This window comes from Carassius carassius, chromosome 26 (assembly GCF_963082965.1).
Source record: "Carassius carassius chromosome 26, fCarCar2.1, whole genome shotgun sequence".
Classification (NCBI taxonomy): domain Eukaryota; kingdom Metazoa; phylum Chordata; class Actinopteri; order Cypriniformes; family Cyprinidae; genus Carassius; species Carassius carassius.
Window position 1 is genome coordinate 21,674,890 of NC_081780.1, and position 18,369 is coordinate 21,693,258.

Sequence of the window (18,369 nt, forward strand, 5' to 3'; positions counted from 1 at the left end):
ATAGTAATTTTACATACTAACCATTCCACTTGGAGTAAGGTTGCTTCCAGTCAGGGGGTACCATCTGCTGCCGAGGCCTGTGCACGTCCCGCCAGGTGTAGGACGCACGTTAGACAGTGGTCTATTCACGTGACCAGGCAGGTTTTTGAATTAGCCCCCTCCCCTTCCTTATAAAATTAAACATACCAATTAATCTCTGCTAAACTTGATTAGTGCAATTAATTTTTTCAGCTAAATAGTACAAACAACTAATGTTGTTTAGTAATGATAGCCGGTTTTTACTAAACTTAAAAGAATAAGTAATGATCACTCGCAAGTTTAATTAGAAACAAAATCTGGGTTTACAGTGTAACTACCTAAAATAATAAACACATTTGGAGAAACTGTATTTGAAGAGAAGGCTAGTGTCATTTTAATGAAAAGTGCGGGACTTATGATGACCTGTAGCCATAATAGCCAGCCACGAGGGGTCTCACTTTGAATGTTATGTCCTCACTCATCATGCTCATCATCACTCTGTCATCACTCTCTGTCATGTTCGCATGCTTAAACGCCAGCAAGAGCCTATATCCCCGCCCGCCCCTGACCAGGTACGGTAACTGTTAACATTACTGTCATTCAAAATGTCCAACGAATCGGTGTTAGCCGAGAGCATCGGCAGAGCCGCCCTGGCGGCTATTCAAAATATTTCAACAATGACAGCAACCGCCTCGGGGCCACCACAGGCCACCTCGGTAAGTATGTTTTCCAAATCACGTAGCATTGGATTCTTGTCAAGGCTAACTTAACTAAACTAGCTAACAGTAGCCAGTCGAGATTTGCTACTAGCACCAAATGCACTTTATGTGTAGCACATTTGTTTCTATAAAACGTAAAACTCACACCGGTTAACGTAAATGAGGCAGTGGGATGAACTCATGAGTAAATGTGAGTTTAAGATTATGTGAAGATTTTCTGAGCTGCAAAGCATGATAAATTATATAATTTAGCATTACTGATAACGGAGGCTACTTGTCACCCACCCCTTAGGCCCACAAATGACACTGTAAATTGTTGATAAAATGGAAATCTGCCTCTGTCCTCAGTCAGACATCTCTCCTTGGCTAAACTTAACGTTACATGCTGGCCTTTACTCACAAGATAAAACCATTCTCTGCTTGGCTAGAGAGAGAGAAATGCTAATGGAGGACAGAGGACAGAGTCAGAGTGCATACTGTAAAAAAGCATAAAATGTATTTCTCTTTGTTTCCTTTGCCAGTCTCAACCCTGCTTTGACTGCTGGGCATATAAACATTAAAAGCAATTGAAATGTTGCTAATATTTTGCCAATGTCTATTCAGGCTCCCACCACTTACAATTACACACCGGGGCCAGCCACACCCACCACCTCCACTGGGACATCATACCGCTCGGTATACTTGCATACTCATGTAACCTAGTTGGCAGTTTGTTGTTTTTTTAATTTGTGAGGTGTAATGTTTCAGCATTAGTTCCAATCATGATGGCATATTTTATACAACAGCAGTGTTTTGATTTAATAAATTCCTTATTGACAAAAAAAGGTTAATGAACCACCTGGTAATTGATCAATAGAGACCCCATGATGGGTTGATGATACTATCAGTTAACTGGTTTGCATCTACAGTTTGCATTCACAATTAACAAAAACTTATTGCTCTCTTGTAATGCACAAGTGTCTGTTTTCATTGATTTCAGGTTCCCTTTCCATCAGTTCATCAAAGGACTGCTACACAGTCACGTTTTGACAGGAAAAACAAAGCCTGCAAACACTATACAAGAGATGTTGTATGCTTGCCTTTTTCGTCAGCATCAACATTCCGCATTCCAAGGGGAGACTCAAGAGCAAATTTAGCACGCGATGGCCTTATTGGGAAGATCTCCTTTACATCTGACTGGTCTGAAGCACAACTTAAAGAAGAAATGACCGCCAATTTCAGAAGAACGTTTGCATTGTCTATGGGCCAGTCCTTCCCATTTGAGTATTTGAGTACAGTCAAGGGATGCAAAAGACTAATGAAACCAAACGTCTCAAGCAGTTTTCTGTGGGGTGGAAAAGAAGTTGCCTCGATTAGTTCAGCCTCTTGTCTCTATATAATGGCATTAATAAGCAAACCTGTACAGGTAAACAGTTTATATGACAGTACAGAGTATCAGTTATGGGCAGGGTGCGATTTGCCAGGGGGGATGCGTGGGATTTCCCCCTTTCTGGTCAATGTATCTCTGCCTCTGCTTTATTATTTTTTATCCTCGGTGGGGATAAATTTACCCCCCCCCCCCCCCCCCCCTTAAAAAAACAATTCAGTGCTACTACTTGTGATCCGTCTTGACACTAATCATGGATCCGTGGTTTGATTAAAGTCAATTTTATTTTAAAATGCGCTACTTTGGCTGGCTCTGTATTCACCACTCTGCAGGCTTGCTCAATGTCCCGCCCACGGTGCTATCCGATTGGTTACACCTCACGAGTAATAGCCTATCAACACTTGCGAAACGGTTGAAGCCGGTCCGCTGCGCAGTGTTGCCAACTTGGCCACTTTGTCGCTAGATTTAGCGATTTTCTTTTCCAAACAAGCGACTAGCGACAAATCTAGCCACTTTTTGGACAATCATTATTTCTCTGAGACTCTCTGGTGCTGCCGCACGAGCGCAAGGTCTCTCTTTCCCAGCGCGAGCCTCTCTCTCTGCATCTGCTGTTTCAGCGAGTGCAGAGAAGAGCAGCACTTTCAGTAAAAAAAAAGGATATTCTGTTGCTTCTAACTCTATTTTACAAGCAAGTATAGCCGACATCAGTCACAGCACAACCACTGACTTTATCGTATGTGTATTTGATTTCATTAGTGCAGATTAATGTTTGAGAGCTAGTTATGTATAGTCTTAATGGACCGCGTTTCAGTCATTATACTATATATTATATTATATAATATTCATTCCGTTGTCTTACAACAGAAACATTAAAATATAGTAATAAAAACAGTTTTATTAAGAATTAAATTAAATGGCTGAATTAAATGCAGTATGTGAGCATAGGGAGGCAATATAATACGACGCACTTACGTCATAAATATGCTAATTAGCGCATGACGTCACAAATTAAAATGTTTCAAAACATCCCCCCCTCTGTTTTTTTCACAAATCGCACCCTGGTTATGGGCAACATTCAATGTATTAGAAGTAAAAATATTTATGTTGCTTATTTTGCTTCTTTACATAAATAACATATCCTTATTTCCGTTAACTTAGTGTTAAATAGTTAACTACCTCTGGCTTGATTTTTTTCTCCTGGAGGAACCTGAGGAACTCTCCGATAGTGACTTTGAAAGTCATGTGGGCTTGAGAAGGAGAGGTGGGTTTGAGAAATTGAAATGTTGTTTCGCAACAGGTTGTAGGCAGAGTCAACAGTTATTTTCTCACAGCAATGGGTTTATCATTCATTTATAACATTTTTTATCTGTTCTAATTCTGTTCATCCCAAAATTCAGATAGGGGTAATTCATTAAAAATGTTAAGTACTTTGTTTCCAGTTACTGATATATATATTTTCCCTTCTTTTGTCCATAACCTGTCATTTAGTTCACACAGTGTCACCTTCCACAAGTGAAAGTGAGCTCATCAGTCAAGGTAGTGAAAATGAGAGACTGCAAGAAAGTCCATCACATCAAAGAAGTAAGTTAAAGCACTTGTTTATATTATATTTTCTATAGGCTGTATGGTAACTCGGTTCAAACCCCGGTCCAGCCCTGGTCCTTTCTCTATGAAAAATTTGTAAAAATTCTTGTTTTTCATGCCCTAAGAGCAATAAAAACACATAGGGAAAAAAAACCTGACTGAGGTTATCATAATTCTTGCATGAAAGGGTTAAAAGTCTTCCTGATATAAATTAGTATACATTTCATATAGTAATTAACACTGAGACACTAATTTGTGCAAAAAGCACTAATGACATGAATCTTAAACTCGAGGACTTGCAACTTGACTTGGACTTGGTCTGTCTTGACTCGGGACTTGACTTGGGACTTAAATGCAAAGACTCAAGACTTACTTGTGACTTGCAAAACAATGACTTGGTCCCACCTCTGCTACAAAGTATCAATATATATAACTGTATAGTTTTTGTCAGAGTTTATTTAAAAACATCCAGTTACGCAGAATATAAGATGGTAAAAACCTTAACTGATGAGTAGTCAACGAGATATAAAACAATACAATATATAGGGTATGATTTTGCCACAAAATTCAGCATTAACATATAATGATATCTGCAAATCTGTGTTTCGCTGCCTAGAGTCCATTTGTTTCTTTGAATTGCAGGGATCCATTTGCTTCTCTTTTCTGTAGATTTCGGCAGTCTGTAAAATATATTTCAGATTTCTTGTCAGATCTATTTGTTGTTTTAGATGTGTTTTGTGTGTTCTGTCACAGCTTTCTTGCTGAAAACCACTGCTGTCATTCAGTCTTTTTGGCACTCAGTGGGTGGAACTGCAGTCACTCCAGCTGATGGTGACTTCACATGCCAGGTATTCATACAACAGCAATCAATAGCTGAGACAAAAGGGTAGGGATGTGGATATTATGTGAAGCACAAGAAATAGGAGCGTGCCCCATGCTCATGGGTGATGAATTGCATGCTTCAGTATGGAAAAAAGCATTCTGAACAACTACTTCTTTAAATCTATGAAGTAAGTTCTATAAATCTACCACGTTATACTTTGTTTATAGGTGTACACTAGGGTTTACAGACAATGTGTGACATAAATGTCGTCATCATCAGCACAGTATGTGCATACCTACAAGCAAAGCCATATTTTTCTAACAGCATACACTGTACACTCAGTTCATGCAGGTTTTCTTTATCCTTTTTTTTTTTTGCACTTGGACAATAGTTTTTTCACAAAGTGGCCCAGGCAATTGTTTCACATTTGAAAAAGAAAACAAGCTGACAGAAAAAAATAAAATAAGTACTCAAAAGATGCCAACAATGAAAGATTTTTGTTCAAAAACACATAATTCTACTCTAAACAAGTACATTTTTAACAAGACATTTTTATTACCGTATTTTTCTGGCTACAAGTCGCACTTTTTTCATAGTTTGGCTGGTCCTGCGACTTATAGTCAGGTGCATCTTATTTATCAAAATTAATTTGACATGAACCGAGAGAAATGAACCAATAGAAAACATTGGTTGTAGGCGATCTATGTTGCTCAGTGCTCCTGTAGTCTACACTGAAGACATAGAGCGCCCTCTCACGGCTGGAGACGGTAATGTTTTCTTTTGGTTCTTGGTTTCTAAATAAATGCGACTTATAGTCCAGTGCGACTTATATATGTTTTTTTCCTCATCATGATGTATTTTTTGACTGATGCAACTTATACTCAGGTGCGACTTATAGTCAGAAAAATACGGTACTCATAACTTCCGCAGAGAAACAGTGCAGACACTGGACAGAGATTACCTTTTCTAATGCACGTGTTCGCACATGCGATCAAATGGAGTATACTAGGCATTTGCTTCAAAGCTGATGTATAACTGAACCTTCAATACATTTTTTGAAATGCTGTTAACAGTGTCCATTAAATAAGCTAAAAACACAGAAGATCAGAAGTAGGACTGCTTTTACACAACTTACTTACACAAGCTTCCAGATGTCACTAGATGATGGCCAACATCCATATTAAAGTCCAGATAACATATCTTTAACTGGCATTTTTCAGTTTTCGTTCAGTTTATGTCCTTTAATTTATATTCTTTACATTGTAGCAATTTACAGCAAGACAGAAGTTTAACTAATATTACGGTTACGAGATATAAACATATGGAATGGAGCAACACCTCTATTGAATCAGAATTAGAGGGTGTCTACCACAACCACTCAATATTTTATATAGCAAAGGAGATGGTGAGGTGTGGCCATAAAAGTTTATATGTACATGGCAAATAGAAACAAGAAGCCTCAAAACAAAGTATGCACTGGCCAATGGTCATGAAGCTTTACAATCAGATTTGGCCTGCATTCAGCTGAGGTGAAATTTTCAATTTCACACAGATCCGTATTTTCTGGTGCCATTTTAAATCGCTGAGCCATTTAAACCTCTTACCACACATGGAACACAAATAGCGCCTCACATCTGCATGACTCTTCAAGTGTATTTGTAAGTGTGATGGCAAAAGAAATGTTTTATTACACTGATGACAATGAAATCGCCTCCCTCCGGAGTGAATGTGCAGGTGATTTTTGAAATTGCTATTTTTCTGAAATCCCTTTCCACACTCAGAACACTGTAATTTCTTGTCAGAATGAGTTTGCAAATGACGTTTCAAGTCTCTTTGATATGCAAAGCTCTTTTCACACTGAAGACATGTGAAAGGCTTCTCTCCAGTGTGAACTCTTATGTGAGTCTTAAGATTCCCTCTAAGTGTAAAACTCTTCCCACACTGGGGACAGGTGAAAGGCCTCTCTCCAGTGTGAACTCTTATGTGAACCTCAAGATTCGTTTTGTTTGTGCAGTTCTTTCCACAGTGATGGCATATGAAAGGCTTTTCTCCGATGTGAGTTATTACATGATTCTTAAGGTGATTCCGGTCTGTAAAAATCATTCCACACTGATAACATTTAAAACTGTTCTCTCTTGAGTGAATCTTCAAGTGGTAATTAAGGTTTCCTTTGCGTGTGAAACTCTTTCCACACTGGCCACATATGAACGGCCTCTCTCCAGTGTGAGTTCTCATGTGGGCATTAAGCGTTGCTGTATATGTGAAATTCTTTCCACATTGAGGGCAAGTGTAAGGCTTCTCTCCAGTGTGAAGTCTCATGTGAGTCTTAAGGCTTACTTTATAACTGAAACTTTTCCCACAGTGAATGCATTTGAAAGTTTTTTCTCTGGTGTGAATTTTCATGTGAGTTTTAAGGTTTTTATTGAACTGAAATCCCTTTCCACATTGCTGACATTTAAAAGGCTTCTCTCTGGAGTGAATTATTACATGCCTGTTCAGGTGTTTCATGTCTGGGAAACTCTTTCCACATTCGTGACATATAAAACAGTCCTCTCTTGAGTGAATCCTCATGTGGTATTTAAGGGTTCCTTTACGTGTGAAACATCTTCCACACTGAATACACATGAATGGCTTCTCTCCAGTGTGAACTCTCATGTGAGTGGTGAGATTTCCTTTTAGCGAGAAGCTCTTCCCACACACTTTGCAGGTGTAAGGGCTCTCTCCAGTGTGACTTCTCATGTGTGAATCAAGGGATGCTTTGAATGTGAAACTCATTCCGCACTGAGGGCATGTGTAAGGCTTCTCTCCAGTGTGAAGCCTCATATGAGTCTTGAGGCTTACTTTATGACTGAAATTCTTTCCACAGTGATGACAAATTAAACCATTTTCTCCCGAGTGACTTCTTGTGTGATAATTGAGGGTTACTTTACGAGTGAAACTCTTTCCACACTGATCACAAGTGAACGGCTTCACTCCATTGTGAATGTTCATGTGATATTTAAGGTTTGGTTCTGCGGTGAAACTCTTTCCACACAGTTTGCAGACGAAAGGCTTCTCTCCTGTGTGAATTCTCAAGTGACTTTTAAGGTTTCCTTTTTGAGTGAAACACTTTCCACACTGTTGGCAGCTGAAAGGCTTCTCTCCAGTGTGAACTCTCATGTGGACTTCAAGGTTTTGTTTTTGATTGAAACTCTTTCCACACTGACAGCAGGTAAAATAACTGTTAGATTCTGTCTTTTGAGCTCTTTTTCGTGAGGACGTCTTTCCAGTCTGATGGGATTTTTCTCCAATTATGAAATCATGAAGCTTCTCGTACTTATCTTTCTTTTCCATTTCATTCATTTCTTCACTTTCTTCTTTCAGTATAATCAGATCTAAAATGGAAAAACAAAACAAATTAAAACTGTTACACCATTTCAATGTCACATTTAACCAGCATTAAAGTATCAAAACTTACTGAAAAATGCTACAGAAAGTGGTGTTTCCTGTTATCTCAGAACTTTATAGAGGATGTCTCTTCTCACACAAGCATTCATGCAATATGCTTCACATTATTTCACTTCAACATGTGTTAACTACGTCAAGTGTGAATGCATGAATGTATGACAGTTGGCCAGAAGTAATGTTTTATAGTTTTGAAAGTTTAAAACATTATTTTTTTTCTCCAAAACATATCGACCCACTTCAAAAGACACTGATTTATCCACTAGGGTTGTATGGGTTGCCATCTTGGTTGTTGTGGGCTTTTTGAACCATCAACTTTTTGGGTTTCATTATAAGCATTAACAAAGTTGGATTGTTAATCTAAAAATCTTTGTGTGTGTAAATCTAAAACAAAAGTAAGTCAAGTACATATTGGATGAAAGATTGAGTAAATAATAAAGAGACTTCTCATTTTTGGATGTAGCTTCTCTTTAAAATATAATTAATGTCGATACATACCAATAAGTAATCACGATTAATCTCACAAATTCGCAATTATGTAAATCTTCATTTATAACTTGTTCCGTTATTTTAATAATGATTAATAATAATAATAATTTAATGTTATCAGTAAAATTACTAGTTTTGGGTACAAATCTTTGGTTTTGTGTTGTTTCTGCAAAGGATGTGTAATTTTTAGCTCAAAAGGTCGAGATGCTAGTGGATTTTCACTCACTGAGGTTGGGGCCCACAGAAAGGCTGTTCTATATAACATGGTATTAGTAAGAATAAAATGAAGCCGTAGTTTTTCCTAATCTATTTCTTTACTCTCCTGTTAGAAACTTCTATTAACAAAAAAAGTTCAACCAGCAGTGCAGGGTTTGTGCATTTAGAAACTTTGTTACTAATTTTTAAACGAAGCTACAAAATTACAGCTGAAATCAGGCTTTCAAAAAAAAGACAAATACAATAATAAAAATACAAAATGCACTTGCCAATAGTGAATAGAGAAAATGTAGTCAAAAATATTTTTATCAGCCATTAAAGGGATCGTTCTCCCAAAAATCTAAATTATGTCATTAATAACTCACCCTCATGTCGTTCCAACCCAGTAAGACCTCCATTTATCTTCGGAACACAGTTTAAGATATTTTAGATTTAGTCCGAGAGCTCTCAGACCCTCCATTGAAACTGTGTGTACGGTATACTGTCCATCTCCAGAAAGGTAAGAAAAACATCATCAAAGTAGTCCATTGAAACATCAGAGGATCTTTCTGAACCAGTTCACCAAATCGAACTGAATCGTTTTAAACGGTTTGCATCTCCAATGCGCATTAATCCACAAATGACTTAAGCTGTTAACTTTTTTAATGTGGCTGACACTCCCTCTGAGTTAAAACAAACCAATATCCTGGAGTAATTCATTTACTCAAACAGTACACTGACTGAACTGCTGTGAAGAGAGAACTGAAGATGAACACAGAGCCAAGCCAGATAATGAACAAAACATTGACTCGTTCACGAGTCAAGAACCGGTTGCATTGGTTTTCGGATCACCAGTAGTTCTTTCGGACAGTTCGATTCAATAAACCTGTTGAAGAAAGCGGTTCACCGGTTCTTTTACGCTCGACGTAATGGCATCATTGGCGATGATTGCCCTTGATTCAAGCCTTCGGTTTATCCGCGCTCATAACATTAGCACAGAATCAGTTCAGAATCAATCACCAAAAGAATCAGTTCGGTTCAGATGCTCTGTGTGTCAGTTTGCTTCATGCAGAATCACACATGTGAGTATCATCAGCTCCTCGGTTCTCGAATCGGATGCGTCTGACAGAAACGGTTCTTGACTCGAGAACGAGTCATTATCTGGCTCAGCTCGGTGTTCATCTTCAGTTCTCTCTTCACAGCAGTTCAGTCAGTGTACTGTTTGAGTAAATGAATTACTCCGGGATATTGGTTTGTTTGAACTTAGAGGGGGTGTCAGCCACATTAAAAAAGTTAACAGCTTAAGTCATTTGTGGATTAATGCGTATTGGAGACGCAAACCGATTAAAACGATTCAGTTTGATTTGGTGAACTGGTTCAAAAAGATCCGGTTACATCGAATGATTCATTCGCAAACCAGATATCACAAACTGCTTTGTTTTGAACTCTCTCACAACAGACATGGAAGAGAAGACAATGCTGAATAAAGTCGTAGTTTTTGCTATTTTTGGACCAAAATGTATTTTCAATGCTTCAAAATATTCTAACTGACCCTCTGATGTCACATGGACTACTTTGATGATGTTTTTCTTACCTTTCTGGATATGGACATTATACCATACACACTAGGGCTGCAACTAACGATTATTTTGATAATCAATTAATCTGTCGATTATTTTTACGATTAATCAATTAATCGGTTTATGTACTTATATTTTAGTTTTGCCCATTTTTCCCCCAAGTAAATTATTAATAAAGGGTCTTTATCATTCAGCATAGATTTTTAAGAGATTTTAACCATTTTGCATTGTCATATCCTCATCAAAAATATACCTGGAGTTGTTTTATTATGTGTTGTGTATGTGTAATCCTTTGTCGAACTCTTCTGCAATCAAAACACTGACCCATACTCTAGCAAATTTCACAAGGAGATTTCAAATAATGTTTTCACCATGGCAGTCCTTAGAGCTCCTAAAGTAGTTTAACATCCTGAACAAAGCTTATTAAGGAATCTTTCAGAACATATTTTCACGAAGAATAAGGATAAAACTGAATAAAATTGCAGTACATTGCATTTTATTATTTACTGGGAAACAGCTTTATAGCTTATTAGTGTTGTCAAAAGATCCGGTACTTCGGTACCAAGTCGGTACTAAAAAAATGAAAATGTCACGGTACCAGGTTTCTGTAAGTACCGGTGGTACCAAGGACCCGTTCAAACCTGGTTCTGGATGCATACAGCGCTTCCGCGAAGCAGAAAACGCGGACGGAATCTCAAAATCCAGTCATGAAAATGAAACTTACATTTTAATATGGACAGTCACGGAATTTGTCAAAGTTAGCATAAATTAATCAAATCAAATCTCCATATGGACCAGTATCTGTAAATGTTAAGCCGCAAAAGTTGGTTGAAATCTGCATCCTGCATGTTCTGCGTGCATGTCTCTGTGTGAATGAATGAATGGTTTGTTTACTACATAGACTGAAGCGCATGACGCTTGCAATAATTAGATTAGATTAGATTAGATTCAGGTTTATTGTCATTATGCAGAGTACAAGTACAGAGCTAATGAAATACAGTTAGCATCTAACCAGAAGTGCAAGAATATAGTGTTTTATATACATAATAGTGCAGAGTAAGTGAAGCTATGATATACAGAATGTACAGTGGAGTTGCTATATACAGTATTGAGCAGAGTATGTACAGAATATAAATAGGAATGCAAATGTAGGGATTGTATGTACATTATGAACAGAGCAATGTAGGATTATATATACATTATGAACAGCAGCATTGTGAGATCAGTGATAATAAATACAGTTGGATGAGTGTGTAAAAGTATTGTTAAACAATGTATTACAGTATATACAGAATAACAGTAGTGCAATTATGTTTTTATAGAAATAGTTTACTGTGCTTTGTACAGTAACAGCTTTAGACAGTTTACAGTAATAGCTAGAACAGTGTGCAGTTTGTGCAAAATATGATTAGTGCAAATGCATGTGTGTAAAGTACTGTGACCAGTGCAGTAAAAGAGCAGGTGCAGGTTAGATTGGTGGGGTGGCGTTCAGAAGTGTCACAGCCTCAGGAAAGAAGCTCTTCTTGAGCCTACTAGTGCGAGAGCGTAGGGTCCTGTAACGCCTGCCGGATGGAAGGAGGGTGAAAAGTCCATGGTTAGGGTGAGAGGCATCCTTAATGATGTTCCTTGCCCTGCCCAGACAGCGCTTCTGATAAATGTTCTCGATGGATGTTAACTGGGTGCCGGTGATCCGTTGAGCAGTTTTCACCACCCGCTGGAGTGCTTTGCGGTCAGATGCAGAGCAATTGCTGTACCATACTGAGATGCAGTTCGTGAGTATGCTCTCAATGGTACAGCGGTAGAATTCAGCAAGGATCCTGGAACTCAGGTGAACTTTCTTAAGGCTCCGTAAGAAGTAAAGGCGCTGCTGTGCCTTTTTGACCAGTGTGGAGGTGTTATGGGACCAGGTGAGGTCATCAGAGATGTGGATGCCAAGGAACTTGAAACTCGACACACGCTCCACTACAGCTCCGTTGATGTAGATGGGTGTGTGTGCATGACTCCTAGTCTGCCTGAAGTCCACAATCATCTCCTTAGTCTTCTGGGTGTTTAGTTCCAGGTTGTTGGTGGCACACCACACAGCCAGGTGCTGGACCTCATCCCTGTAGGCTGACTCATCGTCATCCTTGATCAGACCGATCACTGTGGTGTCATCTGCAAATTTTATTATGGTGTTGGAGCCATAAACAGGAAAGCAGTCATGGGTGAATAGGGAGTACAGGAGAGGGCTTAGTACACAGCCCTGTGGCATGCCGGTGTTCAGGGTGATGATGGAGGATGAACAGCCTGAGGTCTGTTCGTCAGAAAGTCTAGAATCCAGTTGCAGATGGGTGTGCTGAATCCAAGCTGGCTGAGCTTGGAGATCAGCTTGGAGGGGATTACTGTATTAAATGCAGAACTGAAGTCTATGAACAGCATTCTCACATGTGTGTTTTGACTGTCCAGGTGGGTGAGGGCAGAGTGAAGTGCCGTTGAGATGGCGTCCTCAGTTGACCTATTGTGGCGATAGGCAAATTGGAATGGGTCTAGTGAAGCAGGCAGACAGGATTTTAAGTGGGATGCAACCAGTTTCAGTTTCTCAAAGCACTTGGCAATGATGGGGGTGAGTGCAACAGGGCGGAAGTCGTTAGGGACCGAGGCAGTGGAGTGTTTCGGTACTGGAACGATGGTGGAGGTTTTGAAGATAGTGAGGACAGTTGTTTGGGCCAGGGACGAATTGAAAATGTCCGTGAAGACCTCAGCCAGCTGCTCCGCACAGGCTTTAAGCACACGACCAGGTATTCCGTCAGGGCCAGCTGCTTTCCGTGCATTCACCTTACACAGAGTGGAGTAAACATCTGAGAGTGTGAGAGGCAGTTCACTGGGTTGATGCTCAGCTTTGAGTGAGATCTCCTTATTATTTTGATCAAAACGAGCATAAAAGTGATTGAGCTCATCTGGGAGGGAGGCAGAGCTGGAGGGGGGCACAGAGTTAGGTGGTTTGTAGTCTGTGATAGTTTGTATGCCTTGCCACATGCGCCGGGGGTCTGAAGATTTAAAGTGTTCTTCAATCCTCTGTTTGTGTGTGAGTTTGGCCTGGCAGATACCCTTCCTCAGGTTGGCTCTGGCTGAGCTGTAAGCCTCTCGGTCTCCAGACCTGAAGGCTGCATCTCTTGTTTTGAGCATCTCTCTGTTCATCCAGGGCTTCTGATTGGAGAAAATTTTTATTTTTTTGTGTGTGGTCACTCTGCCCACACATCTGTTGATGTGCTCCAAGACAGAGTTGGTGTAAGTGTCAATGTTGATCTGAGAGTTTGTGGTGGCCGGGGCAGCAAACTGACTCCAGTCTGTGTGCTGGAATTGATGTTGGAGAGTGGAGTCAGCACCTTCCAGCCAGATTTTAACAGTCCTTATTGCAGGTTTCACACGTTTGATGACCGGGGTATACTTGGGGAGCAGGAACAAAGAGAGGTGATCAGACTGACCCAGGTGGGGGAGGGGTGTGACTTTATAGGCATCAGTCACATTAGTATAAACGTGATCCAATGTTTTATGTCCCCTTGTAGTGCAGGAGACATTCTGATGAAATTTAGGGAGAACATATCTTAAAGTGCAGTGGTTGAAGTCCCCAGCAACAATAAAGGCTCCATCCGGGTGCAGGGTTTGTAATTTGCTAATATCAGCACAAAGTTCTTTCATAGCCATGTTAGCATTAGCATCCGGAGGTACATAAACTGCAGCAGCAACAATGCAAGTAAACTCACGTGGTAGATAGAATGGCCTGCACTTGATAATCAGGAACTCCAGATCAGCAGAGCAGTAGGTATCAACAATGACAGAGTCTTTACACCATGATTTGTTTACATAAATGCATACTCCACCACCTTTGTTTTTACCAGAGGCTGCTGCTACTCTGTCAGCCCTGAAGAAAGAGCGCCCATCCATATACACCACGCTGTTTGCGACATCGTTGCAGAGCCATGTTTCAGTAAAAAACATAACATTGCAGTCCATAAGCCATTTCTGTGTGAGGGTCCAGATCTTTAGTTCGTCCATCTTGTTCATCAGAGACCGTACATTGGCAAGGAAGATGCTGGGCAGAGCTGGTCTATGTGGGTTTAGCCTTAGCTTAGCACGCAGCCCTCCACGCTTTCCCCGTCTTTGTTTACGGTCTCGACGCCGACGCCGAGCACTTCTGGTCGGTACGAGTGATCCGCTTGTCCGCGGTGATCTCAGTAGCTCCGGCGGGAGTTCGCTGAAGTCGAAAGGCCGATCTAAAACTATGTTGGAACACCGTTTGTTGATGTCCAAAAGTGACTGTTTACTATAGCTGTACTTCCCACAACTGAATCGCGCGAACACGAATGAAATAACCAGATAAATTAACACTATTTTCCGAAATCTGGTAAGACGCTGAGCCTCGCGATGTGTTCGCGCCGCCATCTTGGTCAAACATGAGGACATACAACATCACCATACAACATCACCAGAACTGTTCTGAGTCACTTCACAAGCATTTTACCGTTTCATTTGAGTAAAACCTGTGTCAATTTAAAGGTATTCACGGAAAACCGTCAAAACAGCCTCTACATTGCGAGTAAATCACTCGCATATGTGAATACATTTTAATCAGGGCGAGTAAATTATGTCTATTGTTAGCCATTGGCTAATAAATTCTTAGATTTTACTCGCCAGTGTGTGTGTGTTCGAGGCTATTATAAGATTGGCGCAGATATATTTTCACTCGCTGAACACTGACTGAGCGCTTCAGAGTTCTCTCTCCATCAAGCGATCTGTACTTTTCAATTCATCTCAATGGACGCACAGTACACCTGTATTTGCCTCTTTTACTGTCTATGGTATTTGCTGAACTGTAAACACTGTCTGTGTGAAGGAGCATGACTCGCCTTCGCTTTGCTGATAGCTCTGTTTCTCACACATGCAAAGAGAGAAAGCGAGAGTCTTACCACGCTGAATTGACATGCTACATGTAAACTATATTCTTTGTTGTCTTCTCCTGTCAAAATAATGTAGTTCATTTAGAATTATTCATATTTTCGAACAAGCAGAAGACATACCGGTTTCTCCGGTAGTGGGCAGAGCTAATGCGCAAATGTCAATTTCATTGGCTGCGCTCATCTTTTACCGTCCCTGTTTTGATTTCAGCAAATCAGTTCGACCGAACGCAGACAACGTGATTAATATTCATGAACCCAGCAGCTCATCAATCCATAGTGCATTGTATATTGTTAGTATGGTGGTAGAATTAGTAGTATTATTGTCTTTTAATAATAATTATTGTGATCTATTACTATTTTTTTTTTTTTTTTACAGAAACCCTCAATGAACAAAAATGTCTTAAGCATCACCACCAGTCTTAAGTTCAGATAAATGACAAATATGCATTAATTACAAATTCATTTTTACATAAAGGCATTGTGATAGAATTATTACTATTATTTTGTAAAATGTATGTGATACTGCTACTACTGTTAATTAAAAATTAATCACACAATATTTCTTCCATGTTTTAATTTTAATAGCAAATCCCCTTTATTTACCAAAAAATAAAATGTGTTTAAATTTCATAAATTAAAAGACAAATTAAATTTGGGTGAAACTTGTTTACTGTTTTTCATAATTATGTTACTTGTAGAAGAACTTTAAACACAACTGTAAATAAGTATAAAGAATGGCATTGGTTTAATTTTTAGTGATAAAAAGTTATTTTTTTTAATTAGCATATTTTTGTGTTTTGCTTTGGTACCGAAATTGGTACCGAGAACCGTGGATTTTCACTGGTATCGGTACCGAATACTGAAATGTTGGTACCGTGACAACACTATAGCTTATGCTGTGGAATTGTAAACAATCCTTCGAAAAAAGTGCCAATGGCATGAGACCTGAATGGAACTCACATTTTAAAGTAAAATCCATCAGAAGGTTGTCCAGAAAAAAAAATTGGACACACACAAAAAACCTGCTGTGTGAAAAAGAGCAGTGAATTTCAAATATATTTAAACATTTACCCTCTCTCATTCAGTCATAATTAGGCTGCAAGACAGAATTATGAACTGGTAAACGACAAACTGATCACAGAACATGTTTGTAAAGCTTTAAATATTAACTGTTAAAAAGCAATGTTATCAGCTTTTACGACTAAACATTTGCAAACAACATAGTACTGGAGAATCTGCACAAATAAAAGTCTTAGGGCCCCACATATCGTTAGGGTTCACATATCGCGCCTAAAAACGCGTGGAAAACGCTAGGCGCACCGCTTTCTCCTCCTTTCCAAAGCGCTCGTGCAGTTGCGCCCCTGAGGCGTCTGCCTTTACCTTAGCAACCATGACGATCTCTCTCCATGACGTGCTCTCTCCATGAAGACGCGGAAATTTCAGCAAAGGATAAATGAATTTGGAGCTCTAAAAATCCCTTGCAGTAGCTCTACTAAATTTATTTCAAAATGGCAATCCATATACAACTATGATCAGCTATTCCTTCATCTTGGCTGAGCGTTCAACGTTGTTACGGGAAAGGATGAAGCTGATTGGTTAGTTCTTGTCACATGACCCGCGGTGCACTTGCGGCTCTCTGAAAAGTTGAGATGTTTTTAACTCGATGCGGCGCGAATGCGCCTGGAAAAACGGGCGCGTCGCGACTGCGTCGCTTCCATTATGAGCGTGCATACCGCGCGCCTACATTGGAAATAACGAACTTGAGCGCGCAAAAAACGCGATATGTGAACGGCCCCTTAAACAGTTCAGTAGTGCAGAGTTTACAGGTTACTCTTCTTTTTTGAAGGCTCAAGGTAAAGTACTCCCACATCCCGCTGAATGCTGCAGAGACGCTGTTCGGGAAGCACGTGACATAAAACGAGGCCAGCTATTGGCTATTCACTACTTCTCCTGCTGTACTGGCTTGAGTAAAACCTCCAGTGGCTCATTATTGCCACACTTTGGTCACCTGCAGATTTGAAATATGCACGAACTGAGCCGCTTACGGCAAATAAAAGTTATTTAGCTACTAATCGATGACTAAATTAGTTGACAACTATTTTAATAATTGATATTAATCGATTAAATCGATTAGTTGTTTCAGCTCTAATACACACAGTTTCAATGGAGGGACTGAGAGCTCTCGGACTAAATCTAAAATATCTTAAATTGTGTTCCGAAGATGAACGGAGGTCTTACGGGTTTGGAACGACATGAGGGTGAGTTATTAATGACATAATTTAGATTTTTGGGTGAACTATCCCTTTAAACTACGTTCACACCAGCATTCCTTTTTATTAGATAGACTGTTGCATAATTAAGTGAAAGAAATGAATGGTTATCATTATTTATTGTCATAAATGTTACACTAAGTATTTTTATATGGCTACTTAATATTTTTCATAATTTAATGAATGACACATTGTGAAAATGAAGGCAAAATTTGGTCCTGTGATCTCAACATGTCTGCACAAATGGGGTGACCTGATATATGTCAAAATAAAATCACTTTATTTAGGCAACGCATACAGTACTGATACAGGGAAGAAAATGAATGAGTTCCCTTTTAAGAATACAAACCAACCTGCTTGTTCCTCAGCATCTTCTTGTTTCACTCTGAAGTCCTCTTCAATCCTCAAGTCTTCACTTTCCACTTTAATAGAGGCCATCCTTTTAATAATACATAAACTGGATTTTTCTGTGTGTTTAAGGTGACATTGCTTAACATAAATCCAAACAAAATCTTTGGATGCCTCTCAGTCAGCTCCCTAGTTCAGCAGTCAGCACACTGGCCTGTGAGGTCAGTCAGAGTAACAGTTAATAGTCTTTAATGGTCTGATTAGCCAAGCCCTTCCAAAAAACTAGCACATCAAATTATACAGACGCTTCATATTTAGTTAATTGGAATAATGATCTGTAGATAAATTTATAAGATTACAACTTCATGAAAACATTTGCAATTTGTTCAAATTTGTCAGTACACATTTTAAAAGTTGAAGTTGCAGATAGGTAGTGTGTAATGTTTTGCAAATCGCAAAAAAAAAAAAAAAAAAAAAAAAAAAGATAATAATAATAATAATAATAAAAAGTGAATCATTTTGCTAAGCAATTAATTGTATTGGCTTTTTCAAAAAGTTCCAGTGTTGTGGTTAACTCGGGGGGCTATTTCATAAAA

General features: G+C 39.2%; 2 protein-coding genes across 3 annotated transcripts; one reads left to right on the top strand and one right to left on the bottom strand.

The window, feature by feature from the left end:
• Positions 1–494: 494 nt before the first annotated feature.
• Positions 495–3,751, top strand: LOC132106319 (uncharacterized). Of its 2 annotated transcripts, XM_059511945.1 has the most exons (5): positions 495–734; positions 1,341–1,412; positions 1,717–2,142; positions 3,307–3,364; positions 3,592–3,751. In XM_059511945.1, exons 1-5 carry the CDS (start codon positions 624–626, stop codon positions 3,720–3,722), a joined length of 798 nt encoding a protein of 265 aa, XP_059367928.1. In that variant the 5' UTR covers positions 495–623; the 3' UTR covers positions 3,723–3,751. The 2 variants fall into 2 exon arrangements, with proteins under 2 accessions (XP_059367928.1, XP_059367929.1); XM_059511946.1 differs by lacking the exon at positions 1,341–1,412.
• A 1,757-nt stretch (positions 3,752–5,508) lies between these two features.
• Positions 5,509–18,163, bottom strand: LOC132105968 (gastrula zinc finger protein XlCGF26.1-like). Its single transcript, XM_059511553.1, has 2 exons — positions 17,779–18,163; positions 5,509–7,884 (listed from the first exon to the last, which is right to left on the bottom strand). The coding sequence occupies exons 1-2, from the start codon at positions 17,861–17,863 to the stop codon at positions 6,014–6,016; spliced, it is 1,956 nt and encodes a 651-aa protein (XP_059367536.1). The 5' UTR covers positions 17,864–18,163; the 3' UTR covers positions 5,509–6,013.
• Between the last annotated feature and the right edge of the window lie 206 nt (positions 18,164–18,369).

Excerpts from the sequence above, each read along its gene's own strand:
- LOC132105968 (XM_059511553.1), bottom strand. The coding sequence starts at position 17,863 with ATGGCCTCTATTAAAGTGGAAAGTGAAGACTTGAGGATTGAAGAGGAC. Across the intron at positions 7,885-17,778 it reads AGATGCTGAGGAACAAGCAG|ATCTGATTATACTGAAAGAA; the intron begins GTTGGTTTGTAT and ends TTTCCATTTTAG.
- LOC132106319 (XM_059511945.1), top strand. The coding sequence starts at position 624 with ATGTCCAACGAATCGGTGTTAGCCGAGAGCATCGGCAGAGCCGCCCTG. Across the intron at positions 735-1,340 it reads GGCCACCACAGGCCACCTCG|GCTCCCACCACTTACAATTA; the intron begins GTAAGTATGTTT and ends ATGTCTATTCAG. Across the intron at positions 3,365-3,591 it reads TGTGGGCTTGAGAAGGAGAG|TTCACACAGTGTCACCTTCC; the intron begins GTGGGTTTGAGA and ends CCTGTCATTTAG.